Source organism: Aphelocoma coerulescens, chromosome 2, assembly GCF_041296385.1.
Source record: "Aphelocoma coerulescens isolate FSJ_1873_10779 chromosome 2, UR_Acoe_1.0, whole genome shotgun sequence".
NCBI classification, from domain to species: domain Eukaryota; kingdom Metazoa; phylum Chordata; class Aves; order Passeriformes; family Corvidae; genus Aphelocoma; species Aphelocoma coerulescens.
In genome coordinates, this window is record NC_091015.1 from 2,679,398 (window position 1) to 2,693,379 (window position 13,982).

The 13,982-nt window shown below is 43.9% G+C and overlaps 1 protein-coding gene across 7 annotated transcripts in view; it reads right to left on the bottom strand.

Moving 5' to 3' along the window:
* Positions 1 to 6,361: 6,361 nt before the first annotated feature.
* The window catches only part of NKTR (natural killer cell triggering receptor), a 36,662-nt gene continuing 29,041 nt past the window's right edge, over positions 6,362 to 13,982 (bottom strand). For 5 of the 7 annotated variants that reach the window (XM_069006276.1, XM_069006275.1, XM_069006279.1 and 2 more), the window contains 5 exons: positions 10,547 to 13,483; positions 9,802 to 9,897; positions 9,614 to 9,673; positions 8,637 to 8,735; positions 6,362 to 6,891 (listed from right to left, as the gene is read on the bottom strand). In XM_069006276.1, the coding sequence (XP_068862377.1) occupies positions 6,813 to 6,891; positions 8,637 to 8,735; positions 9,614 to 9,673; positions 9,802 to 9,897; positions 10,547 to 13,483 (3,271 nt within the window). In that variant the 3' untranslated portion in view covers positions 6,362 to 6,812. The remainder of the gene's footprint in view (positions 6,892 to 8,636; positions 8,736 to 9,613; positions 9,674 to 9,801; positions 9,898 to 10,546; positions 13,484 to 13,982) is intronic. The other 2 variants (XM_069006278.1, XM_069006277.1) reach the window with 1 other exon arrangement.

Below are 13,982 nucleotides of genomic sequence, written 5' to 3' on the forward strand. Positions count from 1 at the left end.
AGAAGCAGCCTGGGTTTGAGATGATGTGAGCTCATATTCCCAGACTCCCTACTGTTGACCAAATTTTCCTTAGATAGCTCTCATTTCTGTAATAACCAATCCTGCCAAGCCCAGAAGGGAATCACATCTTCACAGCAACTCGTGAGTTCTCAGGAGCAGAGAATGGTCCCAGATGATATTCGGTGGCTTTGGTGGCACAGAGAAACCAACATCTATCTCAAAAGTCTCTGGAAGGGTTCCCACTCACCAGCCCTGCTTCCCACAGATGAGAACATCGAGTCCTTGGTATCCTCCCTCTCTCTTGAGCTTTTTTTGTGCTTAAAATGAACAATTTTTTGCCATGAGGGGAAGATCTGATCTTTGAAGAAAGGAGAGGTAAAGATCTGATCTTTGAAGAAGGGAGAGGTAAGGCCCAGGGGTCAAGAGTCTGTGGGCTGAGGGTGATTCCTATTTAGCCAGAGGTGAAGAACCTGTAGGTCTGTGTGGAATAGGAGATTTCTATCATGCTCCCTAAAATCATCACAGAATCATGGGATGGTTTGGCTTGGAAGGGACCTTAAAGATCATCTTGTTCCACCCCCTGCCATGGGCAGGGACACCTTCCATTAATCCCAGACTGCTCCAGGCCCTGTCCAGCCTGGCCTTGGGCACTGCCAGGCATCCAGGGGCAGCCACAGCTTCTCTGGGAAACTTATTCCAGTGCCTTGCCACCCTCACAGCCAAGACTTTATTCCTAATATCCAATCTCAACCTATTCTCTGTCAGTTTGAAGCCATTCCCCCTTGTCCTGTCACTGCAGGCCCTTGCAAACTCTCTCTCCATCTTTCCTGTGGCTCCTCCAGGCACTGGGAGGCCACAATGAGCTCACCCTGGAGCTTGTCTCCTCCAGGATGAACAACCACAGTCCTTGCAGCCTTTCCTCGGTGCCAAACAGCGATGCCACTTGGGAGCAGCCGCTGCTCCGTGCCAGTGACGCTGGGTGACACCAGCAGCTCACGGGGAGGCCCCTGGGCAGCCCCGACCATGGGACACCACAGGGACTGATCAGTCCCTCCAGGGGAGACACCAGGAATAAGGGAAATGAAGTGGCAGTGGGTATGAATATGTAAAATTGACGTTGCTACTACGCAGACTTTTTCGAAAAAATAAATAGTTCTTTATGCCAAACTTGCATCGCTCTCGATGGAATGGGTTCATTCTGTCTCAAACATCCTGCTTCTGCAGGCCCATGAAGCTCTGCTGATTGATTCATCTCACATAGCCAAGAGCCAGTGTGGAACTGCAGCAATCCCTGCTCTCTCCCCTCCACGAGGACCTTCCCAACCCTCCTCAAGCTTTTTCATTTGCCAAAATTCATTGGGGTAAAGTTATGTGGATGCTGCCTGAGTGGGTGGCCAAGGCACCAAGGAGAGGGGAAGGATCTTCCTCATCCTCCCTCACAGGGTGCACCATGAGCTGGAAGAAACAGAAACCCCAAGAGGGAGGGCAGCCCCTTCCTGTCTGAGTGAAGGAATTAATTAAGGAGTTTTGCAGCCTGAGGCCAGGACTGGGACATAATGGCAGGGTGGGAGCTACAAGTGTTCACAAGCTGTGTTGAGCTCAGAACTCTCCGTGTCAGAATCCCAGAATCCTTAAGGTTGGAAAAGAGCTCAGAGATCGAGTCCAACCATTACCCCAACACTGCCGTGTTCACCACAAACCCCGTCCCCAGGTGCCACATCCACACAGCTTTTGAGCACTTCCAGGACTGTCCAGCTCTTCCCTGGGCAGCCTGTTCCAATGCCTGAAAACTCTTTCCAGGAAGAAATTTCCCCCTAATATCCAATCTACACCTCCCCTGGCCCAGCCTGAGGCCGTTCCCTCTCCTCCTGTCCCTGTTCCCTGGCAGCAGAGCCCGACCCCCCCGGCTGCCCCCTCCTGTCAGGGACTTGTGCAGAGCCACAAGGTCCCCCCTGAGCCTCCTTTGCTCCAGACTGAGCATTCCCAGCTCCCTCAGGAATTCTCCAGCCCCTTCCCAGCTCCGTTCCCTTCCCTGGACACGCTCCAGCTCCTCAGTTTCGTGTCTTGAGGGGCCCAACATTGCATACAAAATTCCAGGTGCAAAGTCAGAACCATCCCTGGGATAAGGACTTTCCTTGAGCTGCACCCCATTCTTGCAAGGACAGACACACAGCATAAACATCAATTAATCCCAAATTGATGCCAATCCCTTCTTCATGCATCCACCATGCACAGATTTATTACCTTCATTAAAAACCTCCCCAAACCTGCCACAGCTCTGCTGATTTCTCACACGCAACTCCATCCGCTTCCCAGGGGTTACATGGATATGATGAAATTCAGGCCTGGGTCCTTTTAATTGTTCAGATGATTCGTAAGCACTTTTAATGTACCAGGTGGAAAATCATTCCTGTTTCACCACCACCTAAAAAAGAATTATTTACATGGATGTGAAGCAGGGGTGGGGCATGCAGAGCTTGATCTCCTCCTGATTTAAATCCCAGGCAGCGTTCTGTTTGGGAATGACACCAGATGGGATTCCAGGGTGCAGCTCAAGGTCATGCAAACACCAGGCTCTGCTTTGAACTGTGAGTGGGATCATCAGGAACCACACAAAGCCAGAACAGAAATTTAATCCACTGCCACAGACCCAGGGATCCTTGGGAAGAGCACTGGGAATGCTCCTTCCCCTCGAGTTCAAGGACACAAGCAGCCCTTGTTTGGAAGTGACAGAGAGGGAAGGAAATCTCTTGGCACAGAGATAGTGTAGGGAAAGTGTGTTTATGCTGTGGCTTTGTAAAGCCGTGCTTTGTAAGTAGATGTTGGAAAAGAAGATGGTTCATTTAATATTGTCTTACTTTAGACAAGGCACTCACCTGCAACTGGAGACAGAGCCACTCCAATATATCCTGTGGATAACCTATTCCCAAAACAACCCCAGACCCGCACACCGAACCTCGCTTGGAACTTTTTTTTTTGATGAAATCACTCCTAATTGAGCACTAATTTCACTTCATTGCAGGATTTCAGATCTGTTTTAATCACGAGCAGTCCATGCCTGGGTGTCACCACTCTATTTTTACCAGGCACTGCTCCAGCCCTGCCTCCAGCCCCGCTGCCGGCGCTGGCTCAAGGTGACAGCGTGACCTCCACGGCAGCGGCACCTGAGAGCAGCCCTGGGATCCCCAGGACTGACTCCTGCAGGGAATAGGCTCTGGAAGCATTAAAAACATTGTGTTCTTAAAAGAAAGGTTGGTGACTACCCTTAACATCCTGTTAGGAACGGGATCCTGCCCCTTAACCCCACCCTGCAGTGCTGTGTCCAGCTCTGGGGTCACCGGCACAGGAGGGACCTGGAGCTGCTGGAGATGGTCCAGAGGCGGCCACGGGGCTGTTCCAAGGGCTGGAGCCCCTCTGCTCTGGAGCCAGGCTGGGAGAGCTGGGAATGTTCCCCTGGAGAAGGGAAGGCTCCAGGGAGAGCTGAGAGCCCCTTGTAGGGCCTAAAGGGGCTCCAGGAGAGCTGGAGAGGGACTGGGGACAAGGCATGGAGGGAAAGGACACAGGGAATGGCTTCCCACTGAAAGAGGATGGGGTTAGATGAGACATTGGGAAGAAATTCCTAATTTTCTCTGCACTGGCACAAGATTCCCAGAAAAGCTGTGGCTGCCCCTGGATCCCTGGCAGTGTCCAAGGCCAGGTTGGATGGGGCTTGGAGCAGCCTGGGATAGTGGGAGGTGTCCGTGCCCATGGCAGGGGGTCCCTTTTAAGGTCTCTTCCAACCAAGTCATTCCATGATAAGCAGCTGGTTTGTGCTGCCCTGTGACACAGGAGCTTGTCCAACACTTCACTCTTCTATCTGATCTCTGTGGTGGTGCCATTCCCCCTCCAAGGTCAGGAAGTGTCGGGTTATCCAGACCACACTGAAGCCAAGGAACCACCTTCCCTCGTCCTTTTCACCTCAGAGCAAAGCAGTTCATCTTTCCCTCACACCAAAGCCAGTAATGCCACTGCAATCCAGCTTCTGTGGAACAGAAGGTCTGAAAGACTAATGGATCAGTCTGCAAGCCACTGCATCTGCTGCCATGGACTAATACCACTTTTCCAATATGCTAAGGAAGGGATGTGGGAATGTGTATTTGGGAAAGAAGGTTTACCAGAGTCGATAAGCTCAGCCCATTCCCAGATTTCTGTGGAGATCTGTTAAGTGTTTCTCTTCACCAAGGAGAGGAACCTTTTATAGATCTCGAGGAAACAGCGAGACCTCAAATCACTTGGAAATTTCAAAATATTTGTTCCTCCAATGACTGTTATGTAAACCCAGAGTCTTGCCGAGGAATCATTCCCCTATGTAGGTCAGGAAAAGGAAAAGCAACTTTGTGTCTGAGTCTTGCAAGGGACAAAAGTGGATACTGAAAGTGTATTTTTAATGTTCCTGCCTGTTTCCTTCAAGCAGCACCACAGATTTTTCCAGATGTAGAGAAAACAGCATTTGCAGATATGTACAAAAGTTTATTTTACAAACAGCAACTACTTTGGAATAACAAAATTGCAAAAACATAGAGCAGCGTTAGAAAACCAGCTCAGGGGGACATTTTCTATCTGAAGCACAATTTAACAGAATTCACTAAGTAAAAATACCCCCAACCCTTCCCTCAACCCCTCCCCAACCACTCTCTACATGATGGAATTTCTTTATAAACCTTTGACTAAAGATATGAAAGACTTTAGTGACAGTGCAATAATTTTTGATAACTACAGTTAATTATTTGACCATCTATTACCTTTTCCTGGCCTTAAAGAGTCAAATCACATCTGAAACCACAATAAAAATCTGATTCTGGAGCAATATTTTCACTAATAGGTATTGAATATAATGGTTATAATTGTAGATTTTGTTACACCATGAACTCTCTAGTTCTATTTTCTTAGTAAGGGAAAAACAAGTTACAACTGTACTGAAAATGATGAAACTACAACAAATACCACTGAAATATTTGTTCAGGACTCTGAGATGGCTGCTGCTGTTAGAAATATGTCTGTAAATGTGTCCTGACTTGGGTATTAAATGTATTTAATGCTAAAAAGCATAAGAAGTTTACAAAAGGGTGGGAAGGTTGCGTGCACACACTTTGTCACTAAACTCTAAGTGTAGGAAAGGGGTAAGAGGAGAGTTTTGGGTACTGCTAGAAAAGTGGAAAAACTCCACGGCCAATTCAGGTTCAGGAACGTGCTGTGGGTGGACAGAAATGGAGGGAATCATCACCATCTCCCTTGGAACTTGCTTTCCATGTTTCACAAGTGTACCAAGAAATCATCTAACTCGGGAGAGCTTAATTCAATCAAAGAGAGAACGAAGTGATGCCTAAGCGAGAAATTACCACTTTTAATTTTCAAAGCTACTGAGTCCTGATGAGATTAAGAAAAATAATTTCCAACATTTGAAAATGAGAAAATGAAAGCATCTCCAGATATTACAGAAAATCAGTAATGGAAACGGTTATGGTACAACAGTGCTCGTTAGCTCTAATCAAACCTCATTTGTTTTGTCTCTACAGACCCCAAGTTTCAGGTTACATTATGCCATTAAAAATTCTGGTCCTCAGTACCCAACTTTCTAAACGCCCCCCAAAAAACTTCACAGATTATTTTGTATCAACTCAATCAGAATATCCCAAGAATTACTCAATGGTCTTCAGCTTGAATCTATTTATTTTTTTTTGCAAACCATTTACCTGTAACATAAGAGTCGTTTTTGGTATTAAACTTTACTTTGAAAGCATTGTCCATGCTTTTCAGGAGGCACCCCAGTATTTCTGTAGTCCTACTTTAACAAGATATAGTTCAATATCTGCAGTATCAGTATCTGGTATTCCCTGTGGGGAGTGGGATGCAGCTACAGACATTTTAGAAAGGAACCTTTCTTGCTGGTTTTCTCAAAAACTTACCATCATGTCAGCTTTTAAAGAGTGCTTTGGATAAACTCATGACACACTCATGGTTTACAACGTTCCAAATGTGCTGGAGGATGCCAAGCACTGAAATAGGAACTGAAATCAAAGTCAGGAAGTGTTTAGAAACACTTCTTTAGTCTCTGAAGGACATTGCTGTTTATCACAAAATTCATCTTTTAAACATAAAAAGTTTAGACAAGTTGGATATTCAGCTCCAAACTCATTCATCACACTTTTGCTCACTGCTTGTCAGTTTGACAATTCCCACTGTGCATCATCTCACCTTTTCCAGCAGAATTCCGGAACATCACAGTTCAGGAGGGATTAAGACAGAGTGGCAGGCTTTGTTTTCCTTGCCTAGATCCTGTATAGAATGCAATAATCAACAATCAAGACAGCATGGAAACAGCTTCCAGCAATAAAAAAGCATTTTCATCAACTAGAAATGGCAGCCTTTATAAGAAATTGACTTCACAGTTTAATAGTTGCTAACATATCTTTTCTAAGGTGTTTATAAACAGACTTGAAGACAGTCCTGACTGCTGCACCCAAAAAGTGGTGCCAGCAGTTCACCTAAGTGTTATTCATGGCTTGGAAAAGCTGATTCAAGGAAATCCAACTGGTTTTTTTTTTTATTATTATTCTGTAAAAGTTGCATTTGACATAAAAAAAATAAAAAATAATATCAGCTGTCGAGCTCAGTCCTTCTCTCTGTAGGCAAGAGAGTTGAGTTCACTGTTAAACGAGAAAGTTTCAGCGAAATCAGCAAACAACCTTCACTTGTGACACTGTCAGAACAGTTTTTTGAATATAACACTGAAAAAATTCTGGAATACAGTTTCCATCCTCAAAGGAACGTTCTCAGCTGTATCTGCTGCTCTCACTGGGGCTCCTGTTGTTGGAGTAGCTGCGATCGCTGTCGCTGTCGGAGCCGTAGGACCTGCAGGATAAAAAAAGATTTAAATGCCTCAAAGATGCAGTTTGAGCCTCAAACTTAAAAATTGCACCACGTAAAAAAATTGGCAAGACAGATACAGATAAGAAAACATTAGGGGTCATATTTCTTATAACTAATGTAGTTATTAAAGGATACTCAAAATTGAAATAACCTTTAACTTCACGACGAAAACTCTGCATAACTCAACTCGAACTGTTGGGTAACTTCTTCCTTTCTCTGCTACAGCTAAAACCCTCCAAAATTAATGTTTTTATAAATGCTAACTGAGCTGACTGAGAAGTGTATTCTAACAAGTGTAATTTTATACTGCAAGCATTTCTCAACTAAGATAATTTCACAAATCCTCGAGCTATGTATTTTATTTTCTTGTTTGAAGGACGGTCTTAAAAATTAGGCCCCATAACCACAACAGAGGTGTGTTTGTGTGTCTGCAGTGTGGAAATTGTATTTAAAATGTTTTGGCTCCTCCAGACGAATTCCAAGCTCAGCACCTGGCCAAATGTCAACACAGAGCCCAGATGGTTTCAGACAAGCCACAGGACACGTTCAAATTACACAGAATAAGCTTTGAGAGATTTTCCAGCCTCCTGCCTGTAAGGGAAGCTTTCTAAGTGAAAGGTGAGAATTTCCTAATCCCACGCTGTTTCTCTGAAGCTTCCCAACATAATAAAGCAATGGTTTTTTGAGTTTATTTCCACATTCTTCATTAATTTCATTAAATTTCCCTCGAACACAAGATGAAAGCTGTTTTGTGCAAATGGGTGAGAGCGAAGTCCATTAAGAGTTGGTATAAAGCTGTGAAAAAATTCTTATGAGGAGAGGATGAAAATGTACAGTTTAGAGACTGTAAGTTTTACTGTAAGTAAATGTAAGTTTTAGAGACTTGTGTGATTTATGACTAACAGGGAGCGTATTAAAAGGTATAAAACAAATCATCAGTGATATTAAATGTATCTCCAACTCTCCATATCTCTGATCTCTGTGACATGTGCTCACTTACACTTATATAAATCCCCTGGACTGAGGAGAATAAAATTTATTCTGAACTCATCAGATTTGCAGATAAAAATATTCATTCAAAATACATTCGAGGAAGTTAAAAATGAAATCTGGATTGCAGCAAAACTTTTAATTTCCCTTCCAGATTGTTTTAAATCCACTTCTGCAGTGTAACCAAAAAGAATTTACCAGCCAGTGGAATTCCCTGCATACCAGGCAGCTTTTAATCCATAACAGAGCACTTGATTTAAATCTTAAGAGCTACGTGGGTTTTAAGAAACACTTGATACTATTAAAAAACCCCAAATCATAGAATCATCAAGGTTGGCAAAGACCTTTGAGATCACCAAGTCCAATGGTTAACGCAGCCCCACTGTCTTCACTATTAAACCATGTCCTCAGTGCCACTTCCACAAGTTTTTAACACTTCAACAGATGGGGACTTCACCATTTCCCTGGGAAAATGTGCTAATTTTGAAAGCATGCATACAATGAACTGGAAATCAACCTTTCCTTATCCTGGTTGCTTCCCCATCCTCAGAATGTCAGAACTTCCAACTTCCTCGCTCACACACACGCTCTGATTTTAATTAGAATTCGGTTGAAATTTTTACTTTTGCTACGTGTATTTCTTATTCTTATGGGGAAAAACCAGCCCAATGGCCTTGTTAAACATCCTCTGCTTGTGTTCAGCAAACCCTTGTGCACCAAAGCGGGGTCAGACCCACCTGGATCTCCGGTCGTAGCTCCGAGATCTCCGGTAGCTGTCGCTCCTCTTGCTCCTGCTCCGACTCCTGCTGTAGTAGCTGTCGTAGGTGTAGGACCTGCTTTAAAGGGGGGGAAAAAGTAATTGTGAATTCAGAGTTTCTGGTCTCAAATGCTATTTTAAATGCTGGTTTAAAGGATATTTATAGAAGAGAGATGAGGGGCTGCATAGAAATTACTCTCAAGGATGTGGCGAACACTTTATAAAGGGTTCAACACAACAACCTTCAAAATAACAGTAAAAATCTCAGATTTTATTAAAGACAAAGAAAGAAATACTAAGCATCTATAAAGTTTTGTGCTTTTTCTCTTTTTCACAGATGCAGTAAAATTCTTGTTTGCTGCTACTTCTGTAAACAAGCAAAGCAATTCCATTTAAAACTCAATTTTATTTAAAAAACCACGAGCAAATGTGTTCACTACTACTTACAGCATCACCTGTAACTGTAATGCCAGGATGGTTTGGTTATTTTCAGCTTTTCGAAGTGCCTTGTGTTAATTTTTGCTTTGATTCAAGTTGCCATCATAATATTATAATAATAATTATATTATAATCATGATATTATAATAACAGATCTCTGGAAGTGCCCAAGGCGAGACTGGACAGGGCTTGGAGCACCCTGGTCTAGGGAAAGGTGTCCCTGCCTGTTTGGAACTAGATCATCTTTAAGGTCCTTTCTAACCCAAACCATTCTGGGATTCTATGAGATAAAAGTAATCTTAAAAAGTATTTTTATAAATAAATATGTATTTACCTATGCATTTATATGATAGCATATGCAATAAAATATGTAGTCTGCACGACATATAATAGCATCATATACAATAATTCTGTATTAAACTCTATTTTAAAGAGAGATAAACAGAAGTACACTAATACTAAGATGGTTTGATGGGTAGCACATTTCTTGCAGAGTTTGTATAAAAGGACAATCCATACCTGGAACGACTGTGGTGACCATAGGAACTGCTCCTGGATCGACTCCTGCTATAGCTCCGACTGACAGAAACAAAAGCACAGAGGGGTTTGTAGTCAACAAAAGCCAAAAGTGCTAAAGAGAGCAGGGGGAGAGGGGGAGCAAGAGGAGGAGAACACGTCTGGCACCATCTGCAGCTGGATGAACTCACCTACGGCTCTTGTAACTGTGGTAGGAACTACTCCGGCTTCTGGAGCGATCTCTGCTGTACCAGCCCCGGCTTCGGCTCCTGGAGTAGCTCCTGGATCTGCAACCAAGGAACACCAAGAGAGAACATAACTGAGGAGAACAGCAGAAAATGAGAACCAAAAGAAGCTATGGATCTTTAGCTTTCTAGCTAAATATTTATTCCATTCTTGCTAAATGATAGAGCCACTAAGTTGATCCAAGGGCTGGAGCCCCTGTGCTCTGGAGCCAGGCTGGGAGAGCTGAGGGTGTCCAGCCGGGAGACATCAGAGCCCCTTGCAGGGCCTGAAGGGGCTCCAGGAAAGCTGGAGAGGGACTGGGGACAAGGGCCTGGAGTGACAGGTCAAGGAGGAATGCCTTCACACTGACACAGATTGAGATGAGATATTGGGAAGAAATTCTCCCCTGTGAGGGTGGGGAGGCCCTGTCACAGATTCCCAGAAAAGCTGTGGCTGCCCCTGGATGCCTGGGAGTGCCCAGGTTGGATGGGGCTTGGAGCAGCCTGGGATAGTGGAAGGTGTCCCTGCCCATGGCAGGGGGTGGAACCGGATGATCTTTAAGGCCCCTTCCAACCCAAACCACTCTGTGGTTCTAGGACACAGGACTGTTCAAAACAAAAAACCACAGCCTTAAAGAGAAAAACATTCCTTGAAAATATGAGAACTTTCACGTTCCCAGGACTGGCTGTGGGAGCAGCACAAACTTCTCACCTATATGAATATGTAGAACTTCGGGATCGACTTCTTGAGTGACTGTAGGATATGGACCTTGTTCTGTGTCTGGATTTAGACTCAGATTTACTTCGTGACCTGCTGAGACTCCTGGAAGCGCTGTTGTCATCTCTGCTTGGAGATTCCTCCTCACTGGAACTTTCCTGGTTCCTTGGCCGCCGATTTAGCCGGGCTGTTTTCCTCACTTCATCAAAAAGGGACCCAGGCCTTACTTTATTCTTTGCTTTTATTTCAATTCTTAAACCTGCTGGTTTAGGCTCTGGTGCTGATGCTACACTTTTAACCTCTGTGGTCATACTAATTGTCGCTGGTTGTAAGTTACCAACACCTTGCAAAGGCTTCCATTTATTGTCTATCATATTGCTTTGTGTATTTTCAGTAATTTCACTTTTTAAACTACAGTCTTTAGCACCAGACACAGGGACAGAGTTATTTTCTTGCCTTCCCGTTTCTTTTTCTTCTTTAATATTAATAAAGTCTCTAATGTTGTTTCCCAGTTTGACAGGATCTTTCTCAGGGGTCTCAACCTGTAACTCCTTTTTTATACCAGCACTTAAAGGTTTAGCAGTGAGAATGACAGGAGACAAAACGTCCACATCCACCTTCCCTGGCGAGTTACGATCCGGAGTACAAATCTCCATGTTGTCATCTGTCTGAATAACATCTTCCAGCCCATTCTGATTATTTTCTTCAGCTTGTTTAATCTCACTCTTGCAGGCAGCCACGTTTATTCCTGAGTTTAAAATACCAGCTGAAGTGCTCGTTTCAATGGGCTCTTTATTAAGGTTGCTGCGATCTGGCGAGGCCCCACACGTGGTGTTTTTATCTAAAAGGTTTTCATTCACACATGACTTTTCACCATTTCCCATTTTATCTGTGACTATTTCATCCTTTTCATAAACTTGTTTTTTATCCTTTATGTCCCTGCTAAGCTGCTTTTCTTTTTTATCATCCTTGGTAACCGGCTTTTCACTTATCTCATCGTCCTCTTCTTCCCCAAACTCAAGCGGGGGCTGCCAATGAAACATTTCTTTTCTTTTCTGGACTTTGTGTTTTTTCTCCTTTTTGCCTTTCGATTTTTCTTTGGCTTTTTTGGAATGTGATTTTTTAGGGGTCTTTTTCAAGCCATGTTTGTGTTTTTTTGACTTGCCTCGAGTGTCTGCTGTGCTGGAACAAGAACTCTCGGATTCAGAAGACGACAAGTGTTTGCTTGTCTTCCACGCACAGTCAGAACCCAAAAAGCCCTCTGAGGAATTGGATTGTTTTTTTATCCTTTTGGTAACACTAAGCTCTGTGTCAGATCCTGAGGTGGCCTCTCCTTCTTCTTTACCAGAGGAGGGTCTGGAATCCCCCCTGTTATGCCTTGCCTCTCCTCTTTCGGAATTTGACTCTGAGTCCCATTTGCTACCTGAGTAGGATTTGCGTTTTGTTTTTGCACCACCTCTGGGCTGCTCTGAGCATTTCTCCTTGGCTGCTTTCTTTTTAGAGTGATCAGAAACCCGCTCACCCTTGGCTTTCTCCTCCCCTCTCTCAGAACTTAAGCTATTTTTATCTTGTTTCTCAGCATCCCCTTCTAATGGAAAACGGCCTTCTTTTTCTTGGGCCGCTTTGGCTTTGGCAGAGCGTTCGCTGTCGGAGGAGAAGTCTGAGGATGACAAACTGTCACTCTCCTTCAATCCTTGGGAAGACTCGTCGTAGTCCTTTGGATGCTTGTAAGGCAAAGTGCTTTCAGAGCTCGTTTCCTGCCTCAGTTTGAGGCTCCGAGCTTTGGGATCGCTGGCTGTGGATTTCCTTTTGTTCCTATGCCTGTCCTCATCGCTGAGGGAATAGTCGGACGTGGACTCGCTGTACCCTGACCTGTCACTGCGGTATTTACTCGGGGACGGTGACCTGCCAGAAGAAGGAGATTTTGTCCTAGAGCTCGATGGACTTCTAGACCTTGTGTAAGACCTTGAGTATGACCGGCTCCGAGAGGACCTGCTCCTTGACCTCGGCCAGCTCTCCGAGCTCCTGTCGCTGCGGCCCTTGGAATAACCGCTCCGATCGCTCTCAGAGCTCCTCTCCTGCTTGCGATAGGAAGAGGAAGTGTTGGCCTCCTTAACGACCACTAAACTGTAATTAGTTTGGGTGGGAATTAAGTGTGTTGTTTTAGCTTTCATCTCCTGAATTCGCTCATATGATGGCTTCCAAGGTTTCTGCCCAGGTTTCCACCTTGAAGGTGGGGGACTGTCACTTAAGGGTATCACAGGGAGGTTTTCTGGGACAACTGGTGGCACAATAACTTTGTCACTGGGCAGTATCACTGCTCGGACAGGCTCAGCAGTCTTGGTCAACTTAGTGTCATTTAACCGTGCTGAAACAGTTCGTGGAGAATTGGGAACAGTTTTTTGCTGCCTGGGGTTAGAACTTGACCGTGATCTACTTCGAGAACGCAATGATTTAGAGGCTGATCTTGATCTAGAACTTCTTCTGGAATAAGATCTTGATTTAGATCTTGACCTGGATCTGGACCTGTAGTACGAGCGAGACCCTCTGCTTGATAAAGATGACGAGCTCTGGTCTTCCTTATCAGATTTAGACCAGTCTCTCCTGGATGAACGTCTGGAAGACAATGAGGAAGAACGGGATTTCCTCTCACGATCACACGATGATTTTGTCCTCCTGTGGAAGGAATGAGAGGATTCTACATCTGAAGAGGCGGACGTTTTCTTTTTCTTCGTTTGCTTGTGCTTTTTGAAATGCTTCTGCTTTTTAGATTTCTTTTTATGCTTCACTTTCTTCTTCTCTTTCCTGTGCTTCTTGTGATGGCTGGAGTATCTCACAGTGCTCAGATCAGCATAACCGTTATGTGACCAAGACCTGGATCTCCGGGATGCACTTCTCTCATCCCATCTGCTTGTACAGGGATCACTCAACCTGGAAAACAAACAAATAAACCCCAGACTAAGTGCAAATTCTTTAAAAAACTTCTGATAAATTAAGTCTTTTTAAACCTAATTTTAAATAAGTTTAAATAAACCCTAACACACGCACACTTTGTACCAGATAATTGTGTTTTGACTGTCTTTACACTGAGTTTAAGATACAGAATTACATCATTATCAAGAGCTACTTCTCTCTGAGAAGTAAATCAGCCAACACCAGCAAATTTTGCATATTGTAGAACCCATGTACAGAGATTTAAAGTTCTAATTGCCTTAATCTGCAGGACTTTGACCTCTACAACTACAGGATCCTTAAACCACATTTAAATACAAATTTTTGAATATATATCAGTATACAAAAGAGAAGCAGTGGAAACATTTGCAATTATTCACTGATGGTTAAATATAGTATTTTTCAGTTTTCCTTTTGAGATTTATCTCTCATAATTTGATAGAAGCTCATATTTAGTATCAAGTCATCAGAAATTTTG